The sequence below is a fragment of the Harmonia axyridis genome, chromosome 1, assembly GCF_914767665.1.
Source record: "Harmonia axyridis chromosome 1, icHarAxyr1.1, whole genome shotgun sequence".
Lineage (NCBI taxonomy): Eukaryota > Metazoa > Arthropoda > Insecta > Coleoptera > Coccinellidae > Harmonia > Harmonia axyridis.
Window position 1 is genome coordinate 4945371 of NC_059501.1, and position 26878 is coordinate 4972248.

General features: G+C 35.4%; 4 protein-coding genes across 4 annotated transcripts; 2 read left to right on the forward strand and 2 right to left on the reverse strand.

Annotated features, from left to right (window-relative positions):
- Window positions 1–33: 33 nt before the first annotated feature.
- On the reverse strand, window positions 34–2200 carry LOC123687657 (tigger transposable element-derived protein 4-like). Its single transcript, XM_045627054.1, has 2 exons — window positions 1426–2200; window positions 34–1365 (listed from the first exon to the last, which is right to left on the reverse strand). Exons 1-2 carry the CDS (start codon window positions 1818–1820, stop codon window positions 144–146), a joined length of 1617 nt encoding a protein of 538 aa, XP_045483010.1. The 5' UTR covers window positions 1821–2200; the 3' UTR covers window positions 34–143.
- A 350-nt stretch (window positions 2201–2550) lies between these two features.
- LOC123687673 (phosphatidylinositol 3-kinase catalytic subunit type 3) lies at window positions 2551–13828 on the reverse strand. Its single transcript, XM_045627055.1, has 10 exons — window positions 13619–13828; window positions 13380–13565; window positions 12512–12671; window positions 11631–11780; window positions 11022–11237; window positions 10367–10820; window positions 8366–8751; window positions 6154–6721; window positions 4698–5037; window positions 2551–3074 (listed from the first exon to the last, which is right to left on the reverse strand). Exons 1-10 carry the CDS (start codon window positions 13687–13689, stop codon window positions 2843–2845), a joined length of 2763 nt encoding a protein of 920 aa, XP_045483011.1. The 5' UTR covers window positions 13690–13828; the 3' UTR covers window positions 2551–2842.
- A 157-nt stretch (window positions 13829–13985) lies between these two features.
- LOC123687706 (myelin expression factor 2-like) lies at window positions 13986–19843 on the forward strand. Its single transcript, XM_045627057.1, has 5 exons — window positions 13986–14150; window positions 14206–14797; window positions 17057–17863; window positions 19117–19252; window positions 19646–19843. Coding segments are annotated over exons 1-5 (1596 nt in total). The 5' UTR covers window positions 13986–14148; the 3' UTR covers window positions 19705–19843.
- Window positions 19844–19989: 146 nt separating this feature from the next.
- Window positions 19990–26441, forward strand: LOC123687689 (heterogeneous nuclear ribonucleoprotein M-like). Its single transcript, XM_045627056.1, has 5 exons — window positions 19990–20128; window positions 20187–20775; window positions 23254–24111; window positions 25093–25228; window positions 26155–26441. Coding segments are annotated over exons 1-5 (1644 nt in total). The 5' UTR covers window positions 19990–20126; the 3' UTR covers window positions 26214–26441.
- Window positions 26442–26878: the final 437 nt, after the last annotated feature.

Here is a 26878-nt window from a genome sequence, read left to right on the forward strand (position 1 = left end):
TGGAGAGTTCAACTTAGAGAAATATCCAACACATACTTTCCAAAAAAAATTTATTACCTCATAATAATAATATAACAAACTAAAATTCATTTCTGATAACTTGAATCATCCAAACTAGAATATGATCTTAAAACAATAACGAATTAAAAAAAATCAGTTATTAAAGTTTGCCTAAATGTTTTATTGTTTAGACGATAGGCTTCAAATTTCTTGCTTATTTCGAATATGAGAGTTAAATCGTCATCAGTTGCAGCCTCATTCATTGAAAACGCAAGCCGAATGGTTTCAATTGCTTTAGCAACTTCAGCGTCAGAAGGCTTTTGTCTTGCAGCTCCTACACTGTCATCTTCATCGTCATCTTCAGGTATGGTCTCTGAAAAATTTTCCAAGTCTTCTTGTTTATTGTTCACATATTCCAAGATCTCATCCTCTGAAGGATTTTCACTTGTTATAAGATCCACGTCCACATTTATATATTCCTCCAAAGAAACCTTATCATCAGCATTCAATACCTCCAAACATTTAAAAACAGACTCTTGGAGATCTAAAGCTACCTTTTGTTCACTGGTCATAATTTTTTTCAATTCTGATAGCGGCAGTTCGTCTTCATAGTCATAGAAGTTATGTGTCCCAAAACCAGCCTTTCTGAAGCAGTTTTGAATAGTCTCCTGGGTTAAATCTACTCTCCACACTGCCGCCGACGTATGAATGCAATCCAAGAGATCAATTTTGGGGATAGTGCCATTGGACTCAAATCCATCTAGTACTGTTTGTAAGATCCTGCGTTTATAATGAAATTTGAAACTTTTTATAATTCCCTGATCAAGAGGCTGTAATTTTGATGTCGTATTGGGTGGAAAAAAAATCAACTTTATTGCCTTCAATCGATGATCGATATTTGGATGAGCAGGGCAGTTGTCAATCAGTAATAGAACTCTACGATTTTGAAGTTGGAAATGTTTGTCTAGATTCAACAACCACTTTTCAAATATCTCACTCGTCATCCAGGCCTTTTTGTTACTGTAATAAGTAAGGGGTAAACATTTCACTCCTGCGAAACATCGTGGCTTTGCGCTTTTCCCTATTATTACAGGTTTCAATTTCTCACTGCCACTCATATTTGCTGCTAATAAAAGAGTCACCCTTTCCTTGGATAATTTGCCTCCGTAACATTTTTCATTTTTGAAAGTTAAGGTTTTATCTGGTAAGCATTTGAAGAACAACCCAGTCTCATCTGCGTTGAAAATATCGTCAGCTTCGTAAGGAGCTAAAATTGTAGGAAGAACATCTCGAATCCAGTTATCACACTCTTCTTGATTAACAGCAGCACTTTCCCCACACGCTTTTTTTTGCAATACACCATGTCTAAAACGGGAAAAATAAACATGTACTCATGTATCGAACAGAAACAATAAGAATCATTACCTTTTTTTGAATTTTTCAAGCCATCCCGAGCTAGCCTTGAAATTTTCATCTCCCAATTTTCTGGAAAAATCTAATGCCTTCTGTTGCAAAATGGGCCCTGAGATTGGCAAATTTGCTTTTCTTGAAGCTTCGAACCACTTGATCAATGCAGTGTTCACTTTCTTCTTAGGCTTATTTCGCTTCACTACACAAGGGTTATTCACTTCTGCACCAAACTTAGCTATTGTATCTTTGTTTTTTATTATAGTGCATAATGTACTTTTCGGAATATCATATTCTTGGCAAATGATTTTTCTGTTGACACGATTTTCCACTTTTTTTAAAATTTCTAACTTCTTTCCGATCGTTAAAGACTTCAGTTTACGCGGCTTCGACATCTCACCAACTCCAAACATATTTCATTCCAGAATCAGATTGGTGTTATTGTTATGATGTTTCATTCGCGGTATTTCACACTTGGTTGGGGGAATACCCTAAAATGTCGGTAACGCGAGCATCTCAGCCAGCTACGCTGACACCTTGTGGCAAGAAGCCAAAACTCCGATTTGATTGTTTTCGAATGTTCGACTTAAAGAGATCTTTACTCTGAACGGACGCATCATTGAGTTCGAGTTGAAGAGGTGTTCGAGTTATAGAAATTCGAGTTATAGAGGTCGAAATACAGGGAATTTTCGAGAATGTGAAGGGAACGCTCAGAGAGTACGAGTTGAAGAGGGGTTCGAGTTATAGAGGTTCGAGTTATAGAGGTTCGACTGTATTATGAAATTAATAATTTCAAATTTGCAATTTATGTTGAGTTGATACTTTGAAAAAATGGGGTCTGTAAATTCAATAAATTAATCAGAAAAAAAATTGAACATAAACAAGAATTTTCAAAATTTTTTTTATATGCGCTAATCTCCTAAACAATTGAAGTAATTTTCTTGCAGTTTTTACTTGTAGATTAAGCTCAGTTTGAAGCTACTTTATTTTTATTATTCTTTTTTTTTTTTTTGTTCTACCAAAAACAGAATAAAGCAAAAAGTTATCTTCGCTTCTTTTACGCGAACAAAGTCGCAGGCCCAAACTAATTTCACAATGAGCTATTGTTAGAAGAATTCGGGTTCTGAAAAAAAATCAATCAAATTTATAAAATTCTTAAAAAAATTTATTGAACCTATTACAATGAACATTATTATTTAGATTTGATATATTCTGACATGATCATCTAAAAAAATATTGAAAATCATGTATAATTCTTATTTGATTACTTATTATTATAAATTATTTATCTTACATGAGGAGGCTTCTCTTAAATTATTACAAATCGGAAATCACAGCACAACTTCTTCAAGTACCTTCGATTCTTTGGCAGCCCCGATATGTAAGATTCAGTCTTGATTACTAAATAAAATGTTTCAAAATAAGCAACACAAATTCACTTTCGCATCAACTGAGTAAACTTATGAAACTGTTCGACTATAACTGGCATAACTGCAGAAGCAGAAGAGTCTATCAGTTGTTGAATGTATTGCACAGCTTCTTCTTCAGTCACTTCTAGTTGTAACTTTTCCAACAATTTCTTCACAGCCTTATCAGGTTCGAGCGCAATATCAGGAATACTTGCTTTGATCATTAGAGAGAACAGATTCAACATCAAATTGGCATGCCTGAAAAGAACACTCATTATCAAGTATGTTGCAATGTTTTCGCTTACATTTGACATTTTTATGGAATCAAAACAAGAAATATCATTGAAGATAAAAATTTATATTTAAAGGGTGTTTTTTTTAGAGCTATAGAACTTTAAATTGCAATAAAACAACGATGGATTATTTGATTGACATGAATTTTATTTATCCGCAAGATAATCTTGTGGCATTACATTTTAAATATGATTTCTGGCATATGACCGCCACAGCTGGCTCGGATGTAGTCCAATCTGGACGTCCAATTTTCGATGACTTTTTCCAACATTTGTGGCCGTATATCGGCAATAACACGGCGAATGTTGTCTTCCAAATGGTCAAGGGTTTGTGGCTTATCCGCATAGACCAATGACTTTACATAGCCCCACAGAAAGTAGTCTAGCGGTGTTAAATCACAAGATCTTGGAGGCCAATTCTCAGGTCCAAAACGTGAAATTAGGCGGTCACCAAACGTGTCTTTCAATTAATCGATTGTGGTACGAGCTGTGTGACATGTTGCGCCGTCTTGTTGGAACCACAGCTCCTGGACATCATGGATGTTCAATTCAGGAATGAAAAAGTTAGTAGTCATTGCTCTATACCGATCACCATTGACTGTAACGTTCTGGCCATCATCGTTTCTGAAGAAGTACGGACCAATGATTCCACCAGCCCATAAAGCGCACCAAACAGTCAGTTTTTCTGGATGTAACGGTGTTTCGACATACACTTGAGGATCAGCTTCACTCCAAATGCGGCAGTTTTATTTGTTGACGTAGCCATTCAACCAGAAGTGCGCTTCATCGCTAAACAAAATAAAATGGACGTAGTGCGCGATACGTATTCCGCACAGAACCATTAATTTCGAAATGAAATTGCACTATTTGCAACCGTTGTTCAGGCGTGAGTCTATTCATGATGAATTGCCAAACCAAACTGAGAATAAATTACTTGACAGCTGTTAAATCGGTCGCCATCTTGAACAGTAATGCCAACTTAAAGTTATATACCTCGAAAAAAAACACCCGTTATTTATAGGCAGTTTCATTGTGTATCGGCGACAGTTTTCAGTAAAATTGACAATAAATTCATATTGTATATTTCTTAAAACACCTAATATACTCCATAATGAATGATAATAAACTTAATCAAATATCCTATCAAATAAAAGGTTCTAATAGGAGGTTTCAAGCTCGCTAACTGGGCAGCTGTCACTTTAAAGTTGTCATTTTTTGGCATTTGACAAGTAAAAACTACACCATTACTACATTATTTTTTTTTAAAGTGACAAACCCTATACCGAATGTAACAAGAGTTCATTTAAATTCGTAGTCAAGAGTGCTGTGGAGAAATTAGAGTGGATTTTCTGTGATTACAAGTAGCACTTAGCTTGTACCATATTACTAACATTTTTACCGTATTTCGAATTTGGGAACAAGCTAAGCGCTACTTCTAATCACAGAAAATCAACTCTAATTTCTCCACAGCACTCTTGACTACGAATTTATTAAATGAACGCTCGTTATTTCAATGTAAATATATGATTTGAAGAATAAATATACATTATTATTAGTAAAATTGATACGAAAACTTATCTGTACTGACCTTCTCAAATGTAGAAATGCCGTATGGCATTGTGTTCTGAACTCTTGATAGTGTTCCGAAGTAACACCTCCCATAGCCTCAACCATCTCCCTGCTGAGCCTCATCGGCGGCGGTAAAGGCTTGGGATCTCTACCCAAAATATATCCAAAATCTATGTGGAACAATTTACCGCAAGGTGTTAAAAGGAGATTGTCTAAATGTCTGTCCCCGACACCTAATATATATGTGATCACGCAATAACCAGCGCATGACCTTACGAAAGTATTCATTATATCAGGTGCTATGCCGTATGGTGCATTCTCTTGAGGGTGATGTTTCCTGAAGTAGTTCTGAATGCTACCTGCGAAGCAAAGGGGGATTAAAAACATCTAAAATATTCGAGGTTAAGATTGTGACAACTGACATTATTTGGTTCCTTTTCTTCCTTAAGGTGGCGCTGTACAAAGAATTGACCAATCAACGGCATCATTTAAAAAATTTTCATTTGTTCTGTCAAAAGTTGATTGACTTTTGACTTAACCTCAAAACGACATTGACAGAAAGACCCCTAAGAAACTATGCGGACAGCCAAGCCACGCTGAGATCCCTGGAATCGTGCTGTCAGGGGTCTCTGCTGACTTGGGAGTGCCGTAACACCATAAAGCAACTGGCCAGAGGAAATAAGGTGACTCTACTATGGGTACCAGGGCACTGTGGGGTTGAAGGAAATGAGAGAGCGGACGAGCTTGCAAAAAGTGCATCTAGGTTAAGACCTGCTGGACCTGAGCCTTTCTGTGGGATAGGAAAAGACCAATACAAAGCTGCGGTCCAGCTATGGGAGTTGAACAGTAGGACAATCCACTGGACTAACACTCCTAGACTTGCTCAGGCAAAGAAATTCGTGAAGATTTCACCTACTTACACCAGAAAACTCCTGAAGCTGTCACGAGCGGAGCTTCGGGTGATGGTGGGTCTGCTGACGGGGCACTGTCGGTACAAACATCATTTGTACCGTATGGGTAAGTCAGCAGACGAGATTTGCAGGCTCTGTGGATCGGAAGTAGAAACTTCTAAACACTTGATATGCAAGTGTCCAGAGCTGGCTGGCCTAAGAACCATTCACATGGGCAAGCCGGTCCTGGATACCAGAGAGGTAATGGCCAAGGCCCCTAGGGAGGTTGTCAATTTTATTAACGTCGTTGACGACCTCCCTGGGTTTCTATGAATGAGTAGGGTAGTGAACAAAAGATCTGCATGGTCGCAGTTCCCGGAAGGCTCACCGAAGCAAAACGACCCCAGTTCAAATAATAATAATAATAATAATGCGGAAATTAAGTGAAAAGGGACCAATACCATTGAAATCTAAGAATCCCTTCAAAATCTTAAGGTTTTTACTTTTGACAAGATAATCACTCCTTCAATTTCATTCGCGTAGAAATAAACTTTTCGAACCTAACTTAACCCTAAACTGAATTACCTTCGCTAGCCAACGCCTCGGCCACAGTTATCGATTCGATAAACTGGACGAAACCGTGCTTGGTACTAGTGGCAAGAACTTTGTAGGGCGTCAATTTCAAATCCAAATTCTCCTTCCTCAACAGCTTATCCATCAGGGTTATCATCTGCAGCACGAGCTGATCCTGTCTCAGATCGTCGCCATACTTGAAGATAGCCACGTATTCCTGGTTGGTCTCCGTTATAAAGTAGAGCTTTGAGGGCATGAGAGCAGACTTGAACAAGAGCGACTTTTCGGCTACAATCCCCTTGATGGTAACATCGGGGTCCAGAGGGAAGGGAATGGGCTCGAAGCTGGTGAACGAGAATTTCGAGGAATCTGGAGTGGCCAGAAGTTGCTTCAACACTTCAATCTTCTTCTTTCTGTCGCCCCGTTCCTTAGATACAGTCTTTATGAGTTTAACCAATCTGTCGATGAATTTCTGTTGTTTCGATAGGATGATTCGTCTGTTTTGCATCTCAGGTGTTCCTTGGGCGAGGGTCTGCCTGAACATCTTCATTACGTTCAAATACATGTCCTGGACTGCATGCTGAAACAAAGAGATTGATTATTTCGTTTGAAAAAAACATGCCTGAGAAATGCAACTTGTTGGGTGCTAGAAGTAACGGGTGTTTTTTTTCGAGGTATATAACTTTAAGTTGGCATTACTGTTCAAGATGGCGACCGATTTAACAGCTGTCAAGTGATTTATTCTAAGTTTGGTTTGGCAATTCATCATGAATAGACTCACGCCTGAACAAAAAGTGCAATTTTATTTCGAAAATAATGATTCTGTGCGGAATACGTATTGCGCACCAAGTCCAATTTAATTTTGTTTAGCCATGAAGCGCACTCCTGGTTGAATGGCTACGTCAACAAACAAAACTGCCTCATTTGGAGCGAAGCTAATCCTCAAGTGTATATCGAAACACCGTTACATCCAGAAAAACTGACTGTTTGGTGCGCTTTATGGGCTGGTGGAATCATTGGTCCGTACTTCTTCAAAAACGATTATGGCCAGAACGTTACAGTCAATGGTGATCAGTATAGAGCCATGACTACTAACTTTTTCATTCCTGAATTGAACAACCTTGATGTCCAGGAGCTGTGGTTCCAACAAGACGGCGCAACATGTCACACAGCTCGTGCCACAATCGATTTATTGAAAGACACGTTTGGTGACCGCCTAATTTTACGTTTTGGACCTGTGAATTGGCCTCCAAGATCTTGTGATTTAACTACTTTCTGTGGGGCTATGTAAAGTCATTGGCCTATGCGGATAAGCCACAAACTCTTGACCATTTGGAAGACAACATTCGCCGTGTTATTGCCGATATACGGCCACAAACGTTGGAAAAAGTAATCGAAAATTGGACGTCCAGATTGGACTACATCCGAGCCAGCCGTGGCGGTCATATGCCAGAAATCATATTTAAAATTTAATGCAAGATTATCTTGCGGATAAATAAAATTCATGTCAATCGAATAATCCATCGTTATTTTATTGCAATTTAAAGTTCTATAGCTCTAAAAAAAACACCCTTTAGTTTGTTTTATGCATTGATGTAATTTGCATTTTTATCCAGGGGAGTCCCAGAGTAACAATCCCGATAGGGTAGATAGTACTAACGGATGAAGTTATAAAAGGAATGAAGTGAAGTTAGGAGCTTCTGAGCACTCGTTCATTCATAGTTATAATGGTAATAGTGTGTATTATTTTTTACATCTCTTATGTCATTTGTATTCAGTAGGTTATGCTATTTAATCATGGAAAAATACACGCTTCAACACGGCGAACAAACAGAATTGATTTCGATATCGACTTCATCCGAGTCTTCAGTGAGACGACTCTGAGCTCGAAAATTGTAGAGGTTTGGGCAAAATGATATATAAATATATATTGCCGGCCGAAAGGGTGCTTCATTGCTACTTAAAAGTGCTTTAGTTTTGCGAACTGTGACTGCAAACTATTCACCATTTTTGTATTGCATTTTAACAATTTCATCGCGTTGTTGAAGCGTGTATCTTTCCATTTTTAGTAATGGCGTAGTTTTTACTTGTCGAATGTCAAAAGATGACAGCTTCAAAAGTGACAGCTGTCCAGATAGCGGTCTATTCAAACCTGAAACCTCTTATTGGAAAACCCTATCTCTCTGTCACCCTGAAAAAAGAGAAATTGAGGTTGATAACTTACATCTTTCTGGGTGTTGGCGCTTTCATGATCCTCACATTCCAACAGCAGATACCAATAAAAGTAATTCGCCAAGGCGGTGTTCTGCGATGCTCGCTGGATCAAAAACGACGCCAAATCCAAAATCTCATCATCGAACTGATTCTTGAGAGTATCGGTATTAGCCGAATCTCCCAGGTTGCTGGCAGCCAGATCCATGTTCTTCAATTTGTTAGTCAAGGTTGGCAACGCGCAGGCACCTTCCTCTTGATGCTGATTGGAAGATTTCTGTAATACGTTTTCATCGGTAAGGGTGCTGTTGCTCTCTTTGCTATCGTTGTGCACCAATTGGGATTCTTTCTCTTCGGCTTTGGATGCTGATTCCTGTTTCTTAGACAGCCTTATGAGTCCTGGAAGATTGGGGATTCTTATTTTGGTTATTTGCAATGACTTCAATTAATTTCATGTCAGAGAGTATTGAGGACTTTTTAAATTATGAAAACCCCTTATAAAGAGTGTTTTTTTAAAGCTATAGAACTTAAAATTTCAATAGAACAACGATGGATTATTCGATTGACATGAATTTTATTTATCCGCAAGATAATCTTGTGGCATTACATTTTAAATATGATTTCTGGCATATGACCGCCACGGCTGGCTCGAATGTAGTCCAATGTGGACGTCCAATTTTCGATGACTTTTTCGATGTTATTGCCGTATATCGGCAATAACACGGCGAATGTTGTCTTCCAAATGGTCAAGGGTTTGTGGCTTATCCGCATAGACCAATGACTTTACATAGCCCCACAGAAAGTAGTCTAGTGGTGTTAAATCACAAGATCTTGGAGGCCAATTCACAGGTCCAAAACGTGAAATTAGGCGGTAACCAAACGTGTCTTTCAATAAATCGATTGTGGCACAAGCTGTGTAAAATGTTGCGCCGTCTTGTTGGGACCACAGCTCCTGGACATTATGGTTGTTCAATTCAGGAATGAAAAAGTTAGTAATCATGGCTCTATACCGATCACCATTAACTGTAACGTTCTGGCCATCATCGTTTTTGAAGAAGTACGGACCAATAATTCCACCAGTCCATAAAGCGCACCAAACAGTCAGTTTTTCTGGATGTAACGGTGTTTCGACATACACTTGAGGATTAGCTTCTTTCCAAATGCGGCAGTTTTGTTTGTTAACGTAGCCATTCAACCAGAAGTGCGCTTCATCGCTAAACAAAATAAAATGGACGTAGTGCGCGATACGTATTCCGCACAGAACCATTATTTTCGAAATAAAATTGCACTATTTGCAAGCGTTGTTCAGGCGTGAGTCTATTCATGATGAATTGCCAAACCAAACTGAGAATAAATCACTTGACAGCTGTTAAATCGGTCGCCATCTTGAACAGTAATGCCAACTTAAAGTTATATACCTCGAAAAAAAAAACACCCGTTATATTGTTTTATACAATAAAAATTTGAACTCTATAACACATTAACTTAAGTCGATGCGCAACATCACAGTGTCAGAATTATTTCAAGTTCACCTTCTGACACTGAAGGTCCTACAAACTGTACAGAGTATTTATTTGAATTCAGCTACAAAAAAGGTTATAAGAAAATCCAAAAAATGTCAAAATTATAAGCGAACCTAACCATACCTAACCTATTTATAAGGAAAATGATATTATGACACGCAGGCAATGTTTAATTCCGTAAAAAGAAGGAAGGTACTTTTTCCATTTTCCTTATAAATATGTAGGTTAGGCTATTAAACATTGTCTGCATGACATCATATCATTTTCTATATAGGTTAGGTTAGGTTATATCAAAAAAAGTGGGTGAAAACCATTTGAAAATTTTCTTATCTACGTCTATCTTATCAATATTTAAAAAGACAACTTAGAGAGTTCCCGCGATAGATAGAAAAAACTTTTAGAAATGATGTTTTTTCGAAAATAATAGTTATTCTCACATCAAAAGTGAATTCAAAATCTGTCATCTAGCCTTATTTCCTCAGCTTACTCACCATTCTTGATGCAATCGAAATTTTCAAACTTCAAGGCCTGCACCAGCTCCAACAGATACAAAATGATATCCTCATCGGGCGCTCTGCTCAATCTCGAGATTGCATACCTTCTGGCAACGACATGGGTGAAGCTGGAACTCAACAGTTCGAGAGCGTCTTCGATATCCATCGGCTGCCATATATCCATCATGTGCATGGCCTGGTTGACTTCGTTGTTTTGGCTCCAACGGATGCATTTCATGAACTTGGATAGAGCTTTCTTCTGGGTGCTCAGGAAGAATCGATACTTCCAAACGATGTCCTGTTCTTCGTTGGTGAGCTGTTTGCTAGGGGGATAACCGACTATTCTAATAAGAAAGTCTCTTGTGTAGGCGTTCGGCTTAGCATCTCTGTCGGAATAACCGCTACGCATTGAACGAGTTATTTTATGGTACATGAGCTCAACCAAGTTTTCCTAGAATGGAAATGGTTTAGTTATTAATCAGAAAGATTCTTCGCCTCTGATGTTAGATTTTTGTGTGTTGCAGAGTAACAATTAATGTAATTTTTATTGAAAAATGAGAGAAGTTTAAACTGAAAGCAAATTACATAAGGACATTGTTCTCTCACTAATTTGGAATGATATTCAGAAATAGGGATAATAATTTCGATTTACCTTTCCGATTTCTGGGTCGGGCACAGTAATGATATCGTTCTTCTCCTTAGCATAAACTTCCTCCCCATTTTGCTCGTAATAGACGATATGGTGTGGAATGCCGTCTATTTTACAATCCATAAACTCGACCATTAGATAGAGTTGATCGGATAATCTCTTCTCTTTCTCGTTGGTTTGTTCGATTTCTCTGAACGTCAATCGGTCAAGCCAATCGACCTGAACAATGATTACACACCCAATAAATAAAGGTTAGAATAATAAGTTCAAGAAGAGAAAAATAAATATGAAACTATAATCAAACAAACAAGTTTGATGAAAGAAAAATAAACAACAAAATAAGTATGCATTAAAATCAAGAACCCTGAGTTGCAAACAGAGAGTACCTAAAAAACTGTTAAGATTCATGAATGCAGGAGATAATAAAAAAACAGGGGGTCTGAAATGTTCTGTTTTAATGTAAGACCTTTCAGAATCAGTTGTGTCCTAAAGGGTCCTAAAGACTTGACTAATTTTCCCTATACTTGTATTTTTATAGTTACAAATCGAATAATCAATCTGGCGCAAAATTGGAAAATTGAGTAATAACTATGAAATGATATATGAACATACCTTGGGCATATGTCCACTCTGATGTTTTTTCACAAGCTCCGATAATTTTGGCATTTTTTCTTGGCCATCCTCACAATTTTTGAAAGGCGTTTTTTCAGGATGCTTCGGATCGGCTACTATGCCAGCCCAAATTCTTAAGTCCATTATTCCCTAAAATCATTAAATTGAGGTTGTCATTATTTTCAATTTCCACAAATTTGACTTAATGAGAGCAGTTTGATTGTTGTATTCAATTTTTTGGGTTCAGGTTGGTAGGAAAATCATTCCGAAATTGAAATAAAACCTACTTAGAAATATATATAAATATGTATAAACACTATAAACAATCGAGTGCCACATAAGAAAGTTTTTTTTTTTATTATTGACTCAACCATTCTCGTTTGTGAATACTATTTTGTTTCAAAGTTGAAGTTTCAATGGTCTTTAAGGAAATTGAATCCTCAAAATACTCTCATGTTTAATTATAGAAAATGCCTAAACACTAAACATATATGAATGAAAATTACACACTTCATTGTGAGTTCATCCAATTTAGGTCTTTTCCCATTACATGATGGTTAAGTATGAATTTTTTGAGTTTTTGAAGCTTTGTTTCGAATATTTAATAACATTTCTCATCATCAATAAAAAGGACAATATTTTTTTACACAATCAAATATCTTCAGCCATACTATTTAAAAGATGTATGATAAATGAAGATTAGGTTAATCTACTGAATAATTCTCATTTTAACCCTCATAAAAGATATAGAAACAAGATTTAAGTACAACTACTTACTTAGATTACCATATGAAATATGCAGCCCAATTGGTACCAACGTACCAATATATGTGTTGGGCTGCATATTTTATATGGTAATCTAAATTAGCCAATTAATTCACCTGTCGGAATAAACCCATTTTGTCGAATAATGGTACAGCAGTTCCACCAACAATCATCATCCTCTCAGGACATCTTGCTGCGGTATATATGTTGATAATCATAAGAGCATTTTCTGGTAGGTCGCTGTACAACAGTGGTAGCTGGACCCATTCATTGAAGCTAAAAATTAATTATATGTCAAATTATTTCTATTCTTCGTCTATTCTATTCCTTTTTATGTATTCTTGAGAAATTGTTTCCAAAACTTTTTCATTTTTTTGAAAGATCTGAGAGATATTAAAATATTTTATTCAATTTAGAAAATGAAAATTTGTTTGATTATTTAATTGAATTGTTCATTCACTAGTCCATTTTATTAGATATATTCTAATATAACAATTCCATTTTTATGGGACATTTGTGTATGTTATCACAATATAAAACAAAAATTTTCACAGATTCAGAATGAGTCAGCATCTAAACATTTTGTTATTTATTCAAAATATCATTATTTCTAAATAGAAAATAGAATTGTTCATTTTTAGATTATTCAAATAGTTTGTATAGCCATTGGTTATCTGATCTTAGTTTATCTAAAACATGTTGATAGTATCAGACCATGTGTCAATAAGAATTTATTTGTATTATATTGAGCTTTTTTTATCATCCATCGCGAGACTGTCTAAAAAAATTATCAACATACATGTTCAATTATTTTTTATTTGTAATAACTTGTATGAAGACCAAATTGAATTGAAGTCCAGTTTATGTGGAAATGATTTTTCCTTATAATTCAAAGATTTGGACTAACAAGGATATTCAACCATAAAAATGGTGTTAATTTACAAATTTATACATATAGTGAGAAATTTTTTTTATAAAACTCACTTATATCTGTTTGTGAAACCTTTCAGTATTTCTTTAGGAACAGCCAAAGGTTCTCCATTTTCAAAAAGCTGTATTTTAACGAAAAGATCAGCACATCCTTCTTGACAAAAGCCAGAATATTTCAATAAAGGATTTCTCAAAATGTCTTCAGCAGTAGGTTTCCAAAGTTTCCCTTCTAAAGTCCCTCTAAAAATAACAAGTTTTGAAATAATCCTAATTTCTTTTATCAAAATAATTACAATTTGAATGTAACTTTATGATTTAGTGAAGAGCTGTGCACATAATAAAACTTATCGTTAATTCCTGCCATTATGAGCAGAAAGTTAATTATTAAAATCCACTTCTTGTAGAGACAAAGACAAACATTTAAAACCACAAGAAAATTTGCTAGCAATTTTCGTAGTTGAAAATAATATAACAAGGAATTATTCTAGAGGGGCTTTCAAATGACAATAGTTTATATGAACTATAGTATATCTTATCTATTGATTATATCAATAATCAAATAATGTGCTTTATATTAGCAGTAAGTAAAATTCTGTTAATATTTATATCGATTGTGTACGAGAATAATGTATTGTATAATTGTGAATTTTATTATTTTAAATATATAAAACTTTACGATTTTGATCATTTGGAGTATATTCTATGGTATTGAAAAAGTAGCGTCGCTTCATTTACAGTTGAAAAACTGATGACGCCATATTGTGAGAATAACAGTATATGTGAATTTCCTAATTTTAATTAACATTTTGATTAACATTTTATCATGTAAGTAAAATTTTCACTTGTCAGCACACAGCATTTCATATCTTTATTTACTTAGGACTAACGACTCATCAGACGAGAGAGATCGTTCTCGTGAAAGACCTCGCCGAAATGATAGAGAAAGGGGTAACCGCAATTCAGACAATACTCGAGATCGTAGCATTGATAGAGGCAGAGATCGAGGCACCAAATCATCAGGATGTAGGGTGTATGTATCTAATATTCCTTATGAGTTTCGTTGGCAGGATCTCAAAGATTTGTTCAGAATTGAAGTTGGCGATGTCCAATTTGTCGAATTATTCGTTGACGATAAAGATAAACCGAGAGGTTGTGGAATTGTTGAGTTTGCTGAGAGTAGTTCTGTTAAGAAATGTCTTGAAGTGATGCAACGATTCGAAGTAAAGGGTCGTAAATTGGTCATCAAAGATGATAATGGTAACGTCAGAGACAAACAAGGAAATATTACCAAACGTGGAGTTGTCACTAATAGAGATGAAGGGAGGTTCCACAGAGACAGCGGTTTCAATTCTCATAACGCTTCCTTTGTTGGTCGATCTGTTCCTAGTGACAACACATATGGGCTAAGTCCAACTTTTTTAGAATCCCTAAGAATTGATCTTCCCCTTTCTAATAGGGTTTTTGTGGCTAATGTAAGTATTTCAACTGGTTTTCAGTTTTTTTCTATTTGAAAATTATCTAGACCCTTCAAAAGTTTCATGTGTTTTGCAATTTCTTCCCCTTCTATTATTTTTCTTCTTGCTCTAGATTTATATACAGAACAAGGATGTTGAAATATTCTAAATCATTTTAATGTGTATGTGACTAAACATATCACAAAATGGTTTGTGTTATAACAAGGAGAACAATGATGATAATGATGCAAAATTAGTCTTGAAATGATTATATTCATCTTCAAAACTTTGCATTTTGAAGGAACATTTAAATTTTTGTTGTATTGGAATGATATTAAAATTTCTTAGGTTGCCTTGAAATTCTCTTCAGTAAGGTATTTAAAGTCTTATTGAATGCATCTGGAGGAAGAGGAGAAAATTCTTGTAATAATTATATGTTCTAGGAAAGTCTAATATAAATTTCAAACAATTAGAATTTGAAATTTAGTGAAAATTGTTAATAACTTCATTTTCAGCTGAATCTTGTAATGATCTTTTGGGGTTGTAATTGTTTCATAATTGAATTTTTGAAATGAAAAATTTTTATGGGCTCCTTCGAAGTATGTTTTGCATAAGTAGGAATTCATAGCTTTTAACAATTTGTGGTGGTTTTGTTGCTTTTATCATCACTGAGAAAAGAACTAATATTTTGTAGAACCAAGAATATCATGACAATTCATGTTTTTGAATATTTATTAGAGATAATATATAGATTTTTCACTAATAAAGTTTGGTAGATATTTTCTTCATCAATTGAACATTGAAGGTCTGGATAATCATTTTTAAACTGTTGGGAATTCTTTGTGTTTTTTTTGTTCTCTCCCATTGCACTATTTTTCCTTTTGTGTTGCATTCAGTGGGCTGAATTTTTAAACGAATATGGTAGGGTAGAATTATTTTAGTTAGATATTGAATTTGAGGGACTCTTTATTGTCATTATTAATTAATAATACATATTTATGAATTGAGCATGGTTATTCATCTTGAAACAAATAAATTAATCGAATAAGGTGTAATTTCCTCAGGAGATTTGAAGTATTTTAGTGGCACATTTTTTGGTATTTAGGTGTTGATATTACACAGAAGCCATCTCAACCTTTTTTTTTTATTTAAATAGCCTGTTTTTACAATTTCCTAGGAGAAATGAATATTCGTAGGACAGAATTTTCAATGTTAACTACGCTCACTTCAGAATACTAAATTTTTTATTATTGTGAAATTCAAAAGAAAAAAAAATTCTGAAGCACTAGTCCCCAGTTATCGTTTTGAAACCTTTTCCCATTGTGGAGTTGTGAGTAGAAATATTAGGTTAAATCTCTTCAACAACAATGATCTTGTGATGGATAATCTGTAGCATACTTTTGGATACTACAATACAATTTTCTGCTTATTTATCATAATCAATAGAGATATATTTCGATTAGTACTCGAAAGCCAAATTAATTTTTTTATTTCTAAGGAAAGGAATCTTGATTCATTTGTCTTATAAATGTCTTCTTCTTAAAATTCAGTGGAGGTTTTTCATATTTGGGTTGTTTATACCCATTTCATAGTTGGCATTAACAAGGGGCTATTTGACTATGCTAATATTGTTCTATTTATTGATATCCTCATAGATGAGAGTCTCAAGAAAGGTTACATTGCTTTGACAAAAGTTTTCAAATATGCAAATAAGGTCTCTAAATAATTCAGACCTGTGATCAGGAACGAACTAGATTGGGTGAATTTATGATTATATCAATTTATATTGATGACGTGTCCAATACATCCAAATGACAATGAAACAATAGATCTCGATTTGAAAGTGATTTGAAAATATTAACTCTTTATGTGCTCGATCAACTTCACTGAATAATTTATAAAGATATGAAAAATTGCTTGCTATGGCTATTTTATAGTATAGTTCAACTATCCCTATATTACATTCCATGTGGTGAAAGTTATTTATTTATTATTATTATTTTTTGTTGAGAAAACACAAGGAATATTTAACAGTTTCTCTTCTGCAAAAATTAGGTGCTTATCCACCGAGAAATAATGGAGTTCTTTACATGTTTATAGTTTATCACGTTCTAGGAATATTCAGAATAAAGACTTTCGCATGGATTTGAAAAGAAGTAAAAAATTAAAACTTCACAGTTCACAACATGCAATAAAATATAGTTAACTCCTACATTGCAAGGAAAAGCACCTCAGGTTTTTAAATTTCATCGTTGAGTTATAATTGTTTATTTTCAGTTGGAATACAACGTCGACAAGAAGAAGCTGAAAGAAATATTTAGACTAGCAGGAAGGATTCAAAGAGTTGAATTGCACACGGACAAAGATGGCAGGAGCAGAGGCTTTGCCGTTGTGGAATACGAACATCCAGTGGAAGCTGTCCAAGCTATATCTATGTTCAACGGTCAGACTCTGTATGAAAGACAGATTGCAGTTCGAATGGATAGAGTGTACGATTCTAACAAATTACCCGAAGGACTGAAGAGTATCGGAATGGGGCTTGGAAGTAACGGGGAACCTCTCAGAGACGTGGCTAGAAACTTGCCCAGTGCAAATTCCCAGTCCGGTTTGGGATCCGGGATCCTTGGAACGGTACCCAATTCTGCTCTGCAGGTAGCAAATGCTTTAACCGGTTTGAACAATATCAATCCAGCTGCATTATCAAACTTGGGAAGCAGTGGTATGCTACAGGCGGCGAACTTGGCAGGGGGTCTGACTGGAAACCTTTTAAGTGGGGCTCTGGGTGGAAGTGACCTCTCTTTGGCTAATAGCCTGATGTCGAACCCTCTGGTCCAATCTTCCAACCAGCTAGCAGCTTTGAACAACCTGAATAGTTCCTCCGCTCCATTTGGGCGTTCCGAATCTGGATTTGGTAACGGAAGAGATAATAACAGATCATTTTCGTCACAGTATGATTCAGGTAATCAGAAGGCACCTTTTGGAGGATACAATGACAGGGAAAGTAACTCGTATAATAATACGAGAGGAGGAAATAACTCTAACAAGAACAACAGTGGATTCTCGAGGAAAATCTCTGTTTCAAATGTGAGTTCGTCGTTTTATTAAAACTTGTATGATATTAAAGTACAGTAGAATCCTCTTATATTAAGGTCCAAGGAATACTTGTGTATTTCATTCTCAACCTAAAGGCTTGATGAGTCGTTTGAAATGTGTAATTGACTGTGTTCTTCGTTTATATGGAAAATATGTTTTAAAAATTAATATTTAAGCACAATAAATATTGAACTTCAATTTCTTCTGTGTAACTTGACTCATTTCCAATCCCTTTTGTTTCTCCCAACTCATGTTTAACTATCTGTCAAGTCCGATGATTTGCCCAAGTTATTTTTGGAAATATAAACAAAATCTCTTTATTCCACAATGGTTGCAGTGTCAAAGTTTATATTATCTTGACCTAAATTGGAATAGTGTTGATGGGAATACCACAGGGCAAAGTTCCAGGTCCAGCAAAATCTTGAAAATTTATTGCAAAATTTGACATACAGATACTCCAGCTGTCTGTGAATTTGAAAGTGTGCACCTTATTGTTTCTTCTTTTGCTATATGGGTTTTCATCTTTTATGAGATGATCGAATAGCAGTTTTTTTTTATAGAAATAAAATTGGTACTCCTGAATATTCAGGCCAAAGGTCTTTCACAACAAGTAAGCTGGTTTCATTGTTAGTCAGCAGTTCCAAAGCCATGTAAGTAGATTTGAAAGAACAGTGGCAACTCATTGAATACTACCATAGCAAGGAATCCAGTGGGGTAATTGCAGAGTAGGCATCCCAATAATTTATTTACAAATTCATTTAATCTATTAAGTGCCTATCCTGGTGTATTTTTTTTTATAGTGGTTCGCCTTACTGTCGGTGAATATATTGGTAATATTCGTCATTTGAATTTTTAGTTGACATTCACTAAGGAGAATTTCACATTTTCTCTGGATCAATAGATTCAGTAATAAATTGCTTCTTGATTCTTTAGATTTTATTGATTCATTATCTCTACTTATGTGCAATTGAAGTCCCAATTTAGATTGTGTTCACGATTACTAAATTTCCAAAAGTGATTAAAACGCCCTAAAAAATCCATCAGTTTCCCACATAAGGTGTTTAGAAGGATTAGTCTGATATTGTTTAATTCTTAGTCGATGCCATTAATAAAATCCTATTTCCGAAATACCAAAGATGGATTCTACTGTACTGCATTTACCTCAAAAAACAAATGAGAACGAGAAGTTGCTGGGATCGCTCATCGCATATGAGTTTTTTGCTGAAATTATTATTTTTTTTTAGTTGCCAGCTTCAGCCAGTTTCAAGATGCTCCTTGAAAAGTTTTCAGAGTTTGGCGAAGTGCAACATTTTGAGGAAAAAGCTCCCGGAACTATGCTTGTCATGTATGCTAACGAATGGCAAGCCGAAAGAGCTATAAGTATCCTTTTAAAAGATGTAGATTATGGGTGATTCAAAAAGCTGTTAAAAGCAAGGCAAAAATAATCTCCCCTGAGGTTGGGCATGAAGCTCCTTACTTTATTCACCTGGCAAAAAATCTGAGGTGACCTAAATTTTTTGTAACTATTGGACGGAAAAGAAAGAAGAGATTTCATTAGAATAAATTAAAACTTATTAGTGAGCTCATTTTCTAGTAACATTGATGCGCAATAGCTAGATGAAGCAATTTGCTACCTTGTTAGAATATTACCCAGTCCATCAGGTAGAAAACAAGATATTTCAGCTGTTCCCAGTTCTAATATAGGGTTTGTCAATGTATGGACAAAAGATAAAGAAACTATAAGGCTAATGATTTCCTTAATGGTTCTTCTAGAAAATTTGGATAGGGCACGTATTGATGGTAGGACTATTGAAGCCCGATTCTTCATTTGAATTAGTTATTGTGGAGACTTGAATATATAAAAGTTCATTTCTTTTAGAATGTATATTTTAATTTTTAATTCAATGAACTGAAAACGTAATGTCTGTGTGCGTATGCCTCTGAATCTGTTGAATAAAATTTTCCAACAAACGTATATTTTATTTATTACACGTTTCTACCTTTGGAAATTTTTTAAAATAACTTGATTTTCATAAAAAAACGAGAAAGCCAAGTAGTGCTATTCTAATAAGAAAAAGAGAAATAATTTGTGGTCTGCAGATACACTTCAAGAAGAAGACGGACGCCATCATGAAGCCGTATATCGACTAATCTATGATATCGGCGTCCTTTGTAATTTTGCGGGCTTCGGTCGACTTGTGTCAAGTTGCTCGTTTTATTGAATTATAGCTAGTTTCAGCTTAAAATTGCAAAAATGTAACTACACTTTATCCTTATCATTTGTTAATTTTCCATCTGACTTCTTCCATTTCAGGAATGATTCTGCTGAAGAGAAAGATCGCTCCCGTGACAGATCCCGCAGGAATGATCGGGAAAGGGGTAACCGTAATAATGATAATAGTAGGGATCGCAGCGTTGATAGAGGCAGGGATCGAGGAAACAAAGGAGCAGGTCACAGGGTGTATGTATCTAATATTCCTTATGAGTTTCGTTGGCAGGATCTCAAAGATTTATTTAGAGTCGAAGTTGGCGATGTACAATTTGTTGAATTATTCGTTGACGAGAAAGATAAATCGAAGGGTTGTGGAATTGTTGAGTTTGCTGATAGTAGCTGTGTTAAGAAATGTCTCGAAGTGATGCAGCGATTCGAAGTAAAGGGTCGTAAGTTGGTCATTAAAGAGGATTCTGGAAACGTCAGGGATAAACATGGAAATAGTGTGAAACGTGGATCTGGAGGTGGTAACAGAGACGAGGGAAGGTTCCACAGAGAAGAACGTTTAAATTCTCACTCTTCTTCCTTTGGTAGTAGATCGGCTACCAATGATACCTATGGCTTGAGTCCGAGCTTTTTAGAATCTCTGCGAATTGATCTTCCCCTTTGTAATAGGGTGTTTGTGGCCAATGTAAGTATGGTTTGATGTTTTATTCTTAATTTGAGAATTATCTAGACCCTTCAAGAGTTCCATTAATATGAACAGTCCCACTCACTGGTAGCTTCCATTCGAAATATGGCTACTGCAAAATTGGCAACATGTCAATCTTCATATTAAACTGGCTTATGGTTATCTCTGTTGTATCACAAATATATAATATTATAATCTAATACAATTTTTCTAAGTTCTACAAAGATTTGCATCAATTGAGAGTTGAGACACTTCTATCAGAATTGGCACACTCCAAAAAATACTCTATCCCCAAAAAACTGAATGAAAAGTGGGACTCTTGCAGTATTTACTATTAGATACTAAATAATATCTCTTCTGAATTATTAATTTCAAGCTACTAAGCACTTCTCTCTTTGAATTTTGTGTTATTGAAGAATTCTGAAAGACTTCTGTTCCGGTGTGATTTGCCATTCTTTTGAACACTATTTTGCGAAGGACCCTCAAATTTATCTTCGCTTTACACTGCTTGGAATTTTGATAATGGTTTCATAATATGTCCTACGGCTTGCTCCTCTGAAGAATATCTTCTCTTTTTGAAAATGTAGTATGATTGAGTAGCATCAACAGGGAAGAATTCATTTTCATTTTAATGTTAGCAACTATTGTTTGGTTGTCAATATTTTATAGACCCTTCCAGAAGTAAAAAATCTTAATATTGTGCTCGATAACTTTCTTGAAATTCAGTTTGATCTCTTGTAAGCAAACTTAATAATGGACTTCCAACAAGGAAACTTAATGTTGTAATCTCACTATATCTTTCCGATATATATATTATGTGTAATTTTGGTGATTGCATTAAAATGAATAATATTCCTGCTTTTGTTGAAGTAAATATATCCTCATCCATGGAAACCTTACATATGTTCATTGATGATCATAAATCATGAAATAATAGAGACCAATATTTTATTGGTCTCTATTATAAATAAAAAGATGATAATATCGTTGAACATAAGTGAAGATTCTGTGGATAAGTGAACTTGAGTGAAATTCTACTGTGAACTTGAAAAATTTCACATTTCTGCATTTGATGGAACGACAAAGTTTTTTTGAACTGATTTGAACATTGGATGGTCTGGATAATTGATTGTAAACTGTTGGAGTATTCAATGTGTTGATCTGTATATTTTTTATTGAAATGTTTTAATCTTGTTCTGTGCCAGTGTCTGGAGAATTTGTGAATTTCATGGTTTTCTTTATTGGCCAGTTCTTTGAAAATAGAACTATGCAGACAATACTTAAGTAGCAAATTGCAGAGTGAATATTAAAATTAAGGTGGTAGTTTTATTTTGGAATTAGATGACAAATTCTGTTCATTATTTCAGTTTTGAAATATATGATTGAGGATTTTGAGTAAGGACGTTGTTAAGCAATATTTTGCAAGTTTATTATGGAGTCAAGTGCTGGTGGGGCTTGTTACTGTTTCCGTAGCCATCTTAGGTACAGAAATATGATTTGCTTCCCAATCTTTTGATAAAATTTTTTCATTTGTAATTAACACATTAAATTATGCCTTTTTAGTTATTGGTCTTATATAGTTGGCATTAATAATTGTTCTGCTAGAATGGGTAAGATTATGTTGTACTTTGACCTATATATTGTGGGGTGAAACTTTTTTCGAGGAAACACAAGAATATTTCGACAGTTTATCATCTGTATATAATTGGGGTGCTTTCCTATAGAATTTTGTTCCAATTCATTAGACATTATTGAGTGAGCAGCTTGAAGTCGTAGATTTACTGTAGTTAGTGAAGGTCTGGCGACCTTGGGAACAGAACTGTCGATTTGTTCTGATAATGAAAATCTGAAATGCCTAGACTACTGACACTACTCCTGCGTCAAGACGAGATCTTCAGTTTGAATCGAACGATCGCCACATACACGTTACTGGAGGAAGATCGTTCTATTCGACAGTCCTAACTTTCAAAGGATTTCTTAGTGCTATCAATTGAAAATGAGCAATTTACAATTAGATTTAATTAAGGAGGTTTCGTTTCACTGCGACCTAATGGTCCATTGTGCCCCTCATCAGAGCTATTCTCTCCATAACGTGAGCGATTTGCAATGGAATTTATTGAAATATATGTATACATATAGAGATTTAGTGGGTCTATGAAAGATTTAAAATAGTGGATAGAAAAGAGATTATCAGAGGAATTGAGTCATTGTTCAGCATTTGGTAAAACAATTTCTCTGCGTTGTTGAAACTCGTACACTTACAAATGGTTACTTGATAATCCATTCATCAGATCTTGGTCTTCAGGTTCAGTCTTTCGATTTAATGCTCTGTGGTACAGCGAATTTGAAATTTTCACCATAAGGTCCAATCGACAGTTCTGGACTGAAAGGTCGCCTGTATGTGAGTAGGCACATCATATAGGATAAGCACCTGAACACTTATAATGTCATAACTCTGTTATAATTATTGATTTTCAGTTGGAATACAATGTCGACAAGAAGAAGCTGAAAGAAGTATTCAGACTGGCAGGAAGGATCCAAAAAGTGGAATTGCACACCGACAAGGATGGCAGAAGTAGAGGATTCGCCGTCGTGGAATACGACCATCCGGTGGAAGCTGTCCAGGCCATATCGATGTTGAACAATCAATTTTTGTACGAGAGGCAGATGACAGTGCGAATGGATCGTGTAAACGACGGTACCAAACTACCCGAAGGGCTGAAAGGTATCGGAATGGGTCTTGGCAGTAACGGAGAACCCCTCAGGGAGGTGTCCCGTAACTTGCCATCTTCGAACTCCCAGCAATCCAACACCGGTTTGGGTTCCGGGATCCTCGGAGCAGTACCCAACTCTGCTCTGCAAGTCGCTAACGCCTTAACCGGTTTGAACAACATCAACCCCGCCGTGTTATCGAACTTGGGGAGCAGCGGTATGCTTCAGGCCGCCAACTTGGCAGGGGGGCTGTCCGGGAACCTTCTGGGTAGCGCTTTAGGTGGTGGGGATCTATCTCTGGCCAATAGCCTGGTATCGAACCCACTGGTACAAACGCCCAGTCAGTTGGCTGCCCTGACGAACATGAACAGCTCCTCTGCCACAAGTTTGGGGTCGTTTGGACGATCTGATGCGGCGTTTGGTAGTGGAGGTAATATGGGCAACAGTAGGGCTTTCTCGTCCCAGTACGATTCGGGGAATAAGAATTCAGGTTACGGAGGGTACGGTAATGACAGGGACCACTCTTCTGCCTATAATAAACTCTCTGATAATTCCAACCTTAGGGGTGCTGTGAACGTGCCAAAGTCAACCAGTGGTTTCTCGAGGAAAATAGTTGTATCCAATGTAAGTTTGAGTTATTTTCTAGGTTAGGAGCTGGAGATACAGCGTCTTTATAAATGAACATAGTAGTTGTCTTTCTCTTTATCACTTCTCACTAATACTATTGACAATCATAAATTGTTTATTATCAACTTTCATGAAACTCTAGTACTAAACCGGATATAAGTAAGATTTAAAAAAATTTTAAAAACAACTACGATGTTACTATTATCTATGCAGATCCTCTATATTTATGTCATATATGAAATGGCAAGTCAGTATCTTAGGATGTAAAATTAATTTCTCTATTTCAGTATCATAATGAGTTCATTACAGTTCTAAAAACAGTGCTGTAATGAACTCATTACAGCATCGTTTTCAGTTATATTTTTCGTTTTGTAGTTGTCTACACTTCCGCACCTGTCACATTTCAAGATATTTCAATTGTCAATATAATATTATTTGGATATAGTGAAATGATTTGCAACATTATTCGCATTTTTCTCTTAATTCTGGTAGTGTTGAATCGATTTCGTCAGACATAATTCACGAATTTTAGCGTAATTATAAATTATTTCAAAATTCGAAACGTACAATTCATATTCAAACACCGTGTTCTGTCAATTTTCGTAACAGTCACACCAACTGTCAAGATACAATACAAAAGTCACTAGGATATATAATCTGAATTTTTCATTGAATTTCGACAATATTTCACAAAACTTGACTGAAATAGAGAAAATATCGTCTAATACTCGTTGCAGAAGGCAATTCCAACACTCATGCGTTCGAAAACTCGCTACTTCGTCGCTCGTTTTCGAATTTCACATTCGTGTTGGAATAGGAGCCCATTCTGCAACTTTCAGAATATACTATTATACTCTTTTCTCAAAGCGGTGTTGAACATACATAATCATTTTATTGAATTTTCTATTGGATAATATTTATGCATAAAATACTGACCCTTTTCGAAGATATTATATTTATATGGAATTGAATTTTTAGTTACCAACAAGCGCGAGCTACAAAATGCTGCACGATAAATTCTCTGAATTTGGAGAAGTTCAACATTTTGAAGAAAAAAGTGCAGGAACTATGCTTGTAATGTATGCCAATGAGTGGCAAGCTGAGAGAGCTATAAGTATCCTTTGAACCGAGTTATGGGTTTTTATTAACCTTTTTAGTTTTTATTACATAAATTTTATATCAATAAGAGTGCAAGAGATGATGTACATTCATGTGAATCTGCCATATGCCACCTTATGATATGTGATCAAATAATGGTTTATAATGACTGATTTTTTTGTCTTCACAACTCGCTTGCATTTTTTTTTCTCCTCAAAAATACTTTTGTTTCTCCTACTCTGGGGGTACTGGCAGGGGAGTGTGTGGTTAGTTTGTGCTTGCCCGAGAGATGGCGTCATGGGCTATGCATCACTCTCTGAATCGGCTAATGGGTGTATAAACCCACCCCACTGCGGCAGTAACCATACTACACTATAGAAATGGAATGTGTATACAGGGTGGCCACTTTTTCAATGGGATCGTATTGGTAACTTTTAAACCATGAGAGTTGGAAGGTCGGTCAAATGGAGAAAAAGTTGCATGCATAGAAGCATTATCAAGCAGTTCAAACAAATCGAGATTATCAGGGCCGATTATTGAGATATCATAAGAAAAGTAGATTCTGTCATTTTGATTTTCCTCTTTTTTCCCACTTTATTTCAAATATTATCAAATAATGTTACAGGAATTTTTTATTCGACAGTAAAATATCCTCCCTGTATAGCAGATTACCGAGTGCCAAACAGATGATTGCTTCAGTGATTCCTGAGGCTTGTTCAACATATTTAGAAAGTTCTAAGCTTCCTAGTTGTGGTTTAATCGGTTTTTTACCTAACTTTTAGCCTAAAAGTGCGGTGTGCATTTCCAGAGGTTTTTTTTTATAGATTGTAACTCCGAAATTCAATGTATTATTTTGCACTCTTGTTAATGCATTGTTTAAAAATGGAAAAATTTCAGAACTTCCCAACTTGACACTAATATTTTCCTCAACAAATTTTCCAGAAAATTTAGACAGGGCAAGGATAGATGGAAGGACCATTGATGCCAGTTTTTACATTTGAAGATTTCATTGATGGAGTTCGACAATTTCTTGTGTTAGAATGTTGGTATTTTTCTTTTTTAAAATTGTGTTAATATTCTTGATTTTCTACTATTGCAGTGGATGTAGTAAAAATGGAAAAAAGTGTAAATGTCATATGAATGTTTATTTCATTCATGAATGGTTATTATTTTTTAGTTTTAATCTGCAGATTGTTTGGACATTTTGTAAAATAAAAGATGAATAATTATATTTGGTTTATTATTTCATATGAAAATAACCTTTGATTTTTATTCGAATTATTATTCATAACTAATAAATGAATTTCAAACAGTCGAGTAATCAAAAGCGGAACATGTGAAGTGATATTGCCTAAGGCCAAGTTCTAATTTGAAAAGTAGTGGATAGTAAAAATAAAATAGAAAAACACTGAAGTGAAATCGGGAGCTTTTGAGCTCTTGTCATTTGTGCGCCTTTGGGGACGAGATACAGAGTGTTGTTTCATTTTCTCATAGCATCTGTACTTCAGAAATTATACAATTGAAATTTGGCATATGTATTCCAATTTGTAATTTACAATACATTGAAAATACACAGGGTGATATTTTTTCTTGAAGTGTCCGCTTTTGTCCTCCAGAACTTCTTTTTGGTGGACCACTGGTAGTTTGCAAAAATGTGAAAAGAAAC

Coding starts and splice junctions, on each gene's coding strand:
- LOC123687673 (XM_045627055.1), bottom strand. CDS start 13,689: ATGGCAGGAATTAACGATAAGTTTTATTATGTGCACAGCTCTTCACTA. Junction 11,238..11,630: donor AGAGTGGACATATGCCCAAG/GTATGTTCATAT, acceptor ATCATTGTTCAG/GTCGATTGGCTTGACCGATT. Junction 6,722..8,365: donor GCGCCAACACCCAGAAAGAT/GTAAGTTATCAA, acceptor TCTTTGTTTCAG/CATGCAGTCCAGGACATGTA.
- LOC123687657 (XM_045627054.1), bottom strand. CDS start 1,820: ATGTTTGGAGTTGGTGAGATGTCGAAGCCGCGTAAACTGAAGTCTTTA. Junction 1,366..1,425: donor CTTGAAAAATTCAAAAAAAG/GTAATGATTCTT, acceptor TTCCCGTTTTAG/ACATGGTGTATTGCAAAAAA.
- LOC123687706 (XM_045627057.1), top strand. Junction 14,798..17,056: donor ATAGGGTTTTTGTGGCTAAT/GTAAGTATTTCA, acceptor GTTTATTTTCAG/TTGGAATACAACGTCGACAA. Junction 19,253..19,645: donor GCAAGCCGAAAGAGCTATAA/GTATCCTTTTAA, acceptor TGGTTCTTCTAG/AAAATTTGGATAGGGCACGT.
- LOC123687689 (XM_045627056.1), top strand. Junction 24,112..25,092: donor GGAAAATAGTTGTATCCAAT/GTAAGTTTGAGT, acceptor TTGAATTTTTAG/TTACCAACAAGCGCGAGCTA. Junction 25,229..26,154: donor GCAAGCTGAGAGAGCTATAA/GTATCCTTTGAA, acceptor CAAATTTTCCAG/AAAATTTAGACAGGGCAAGG.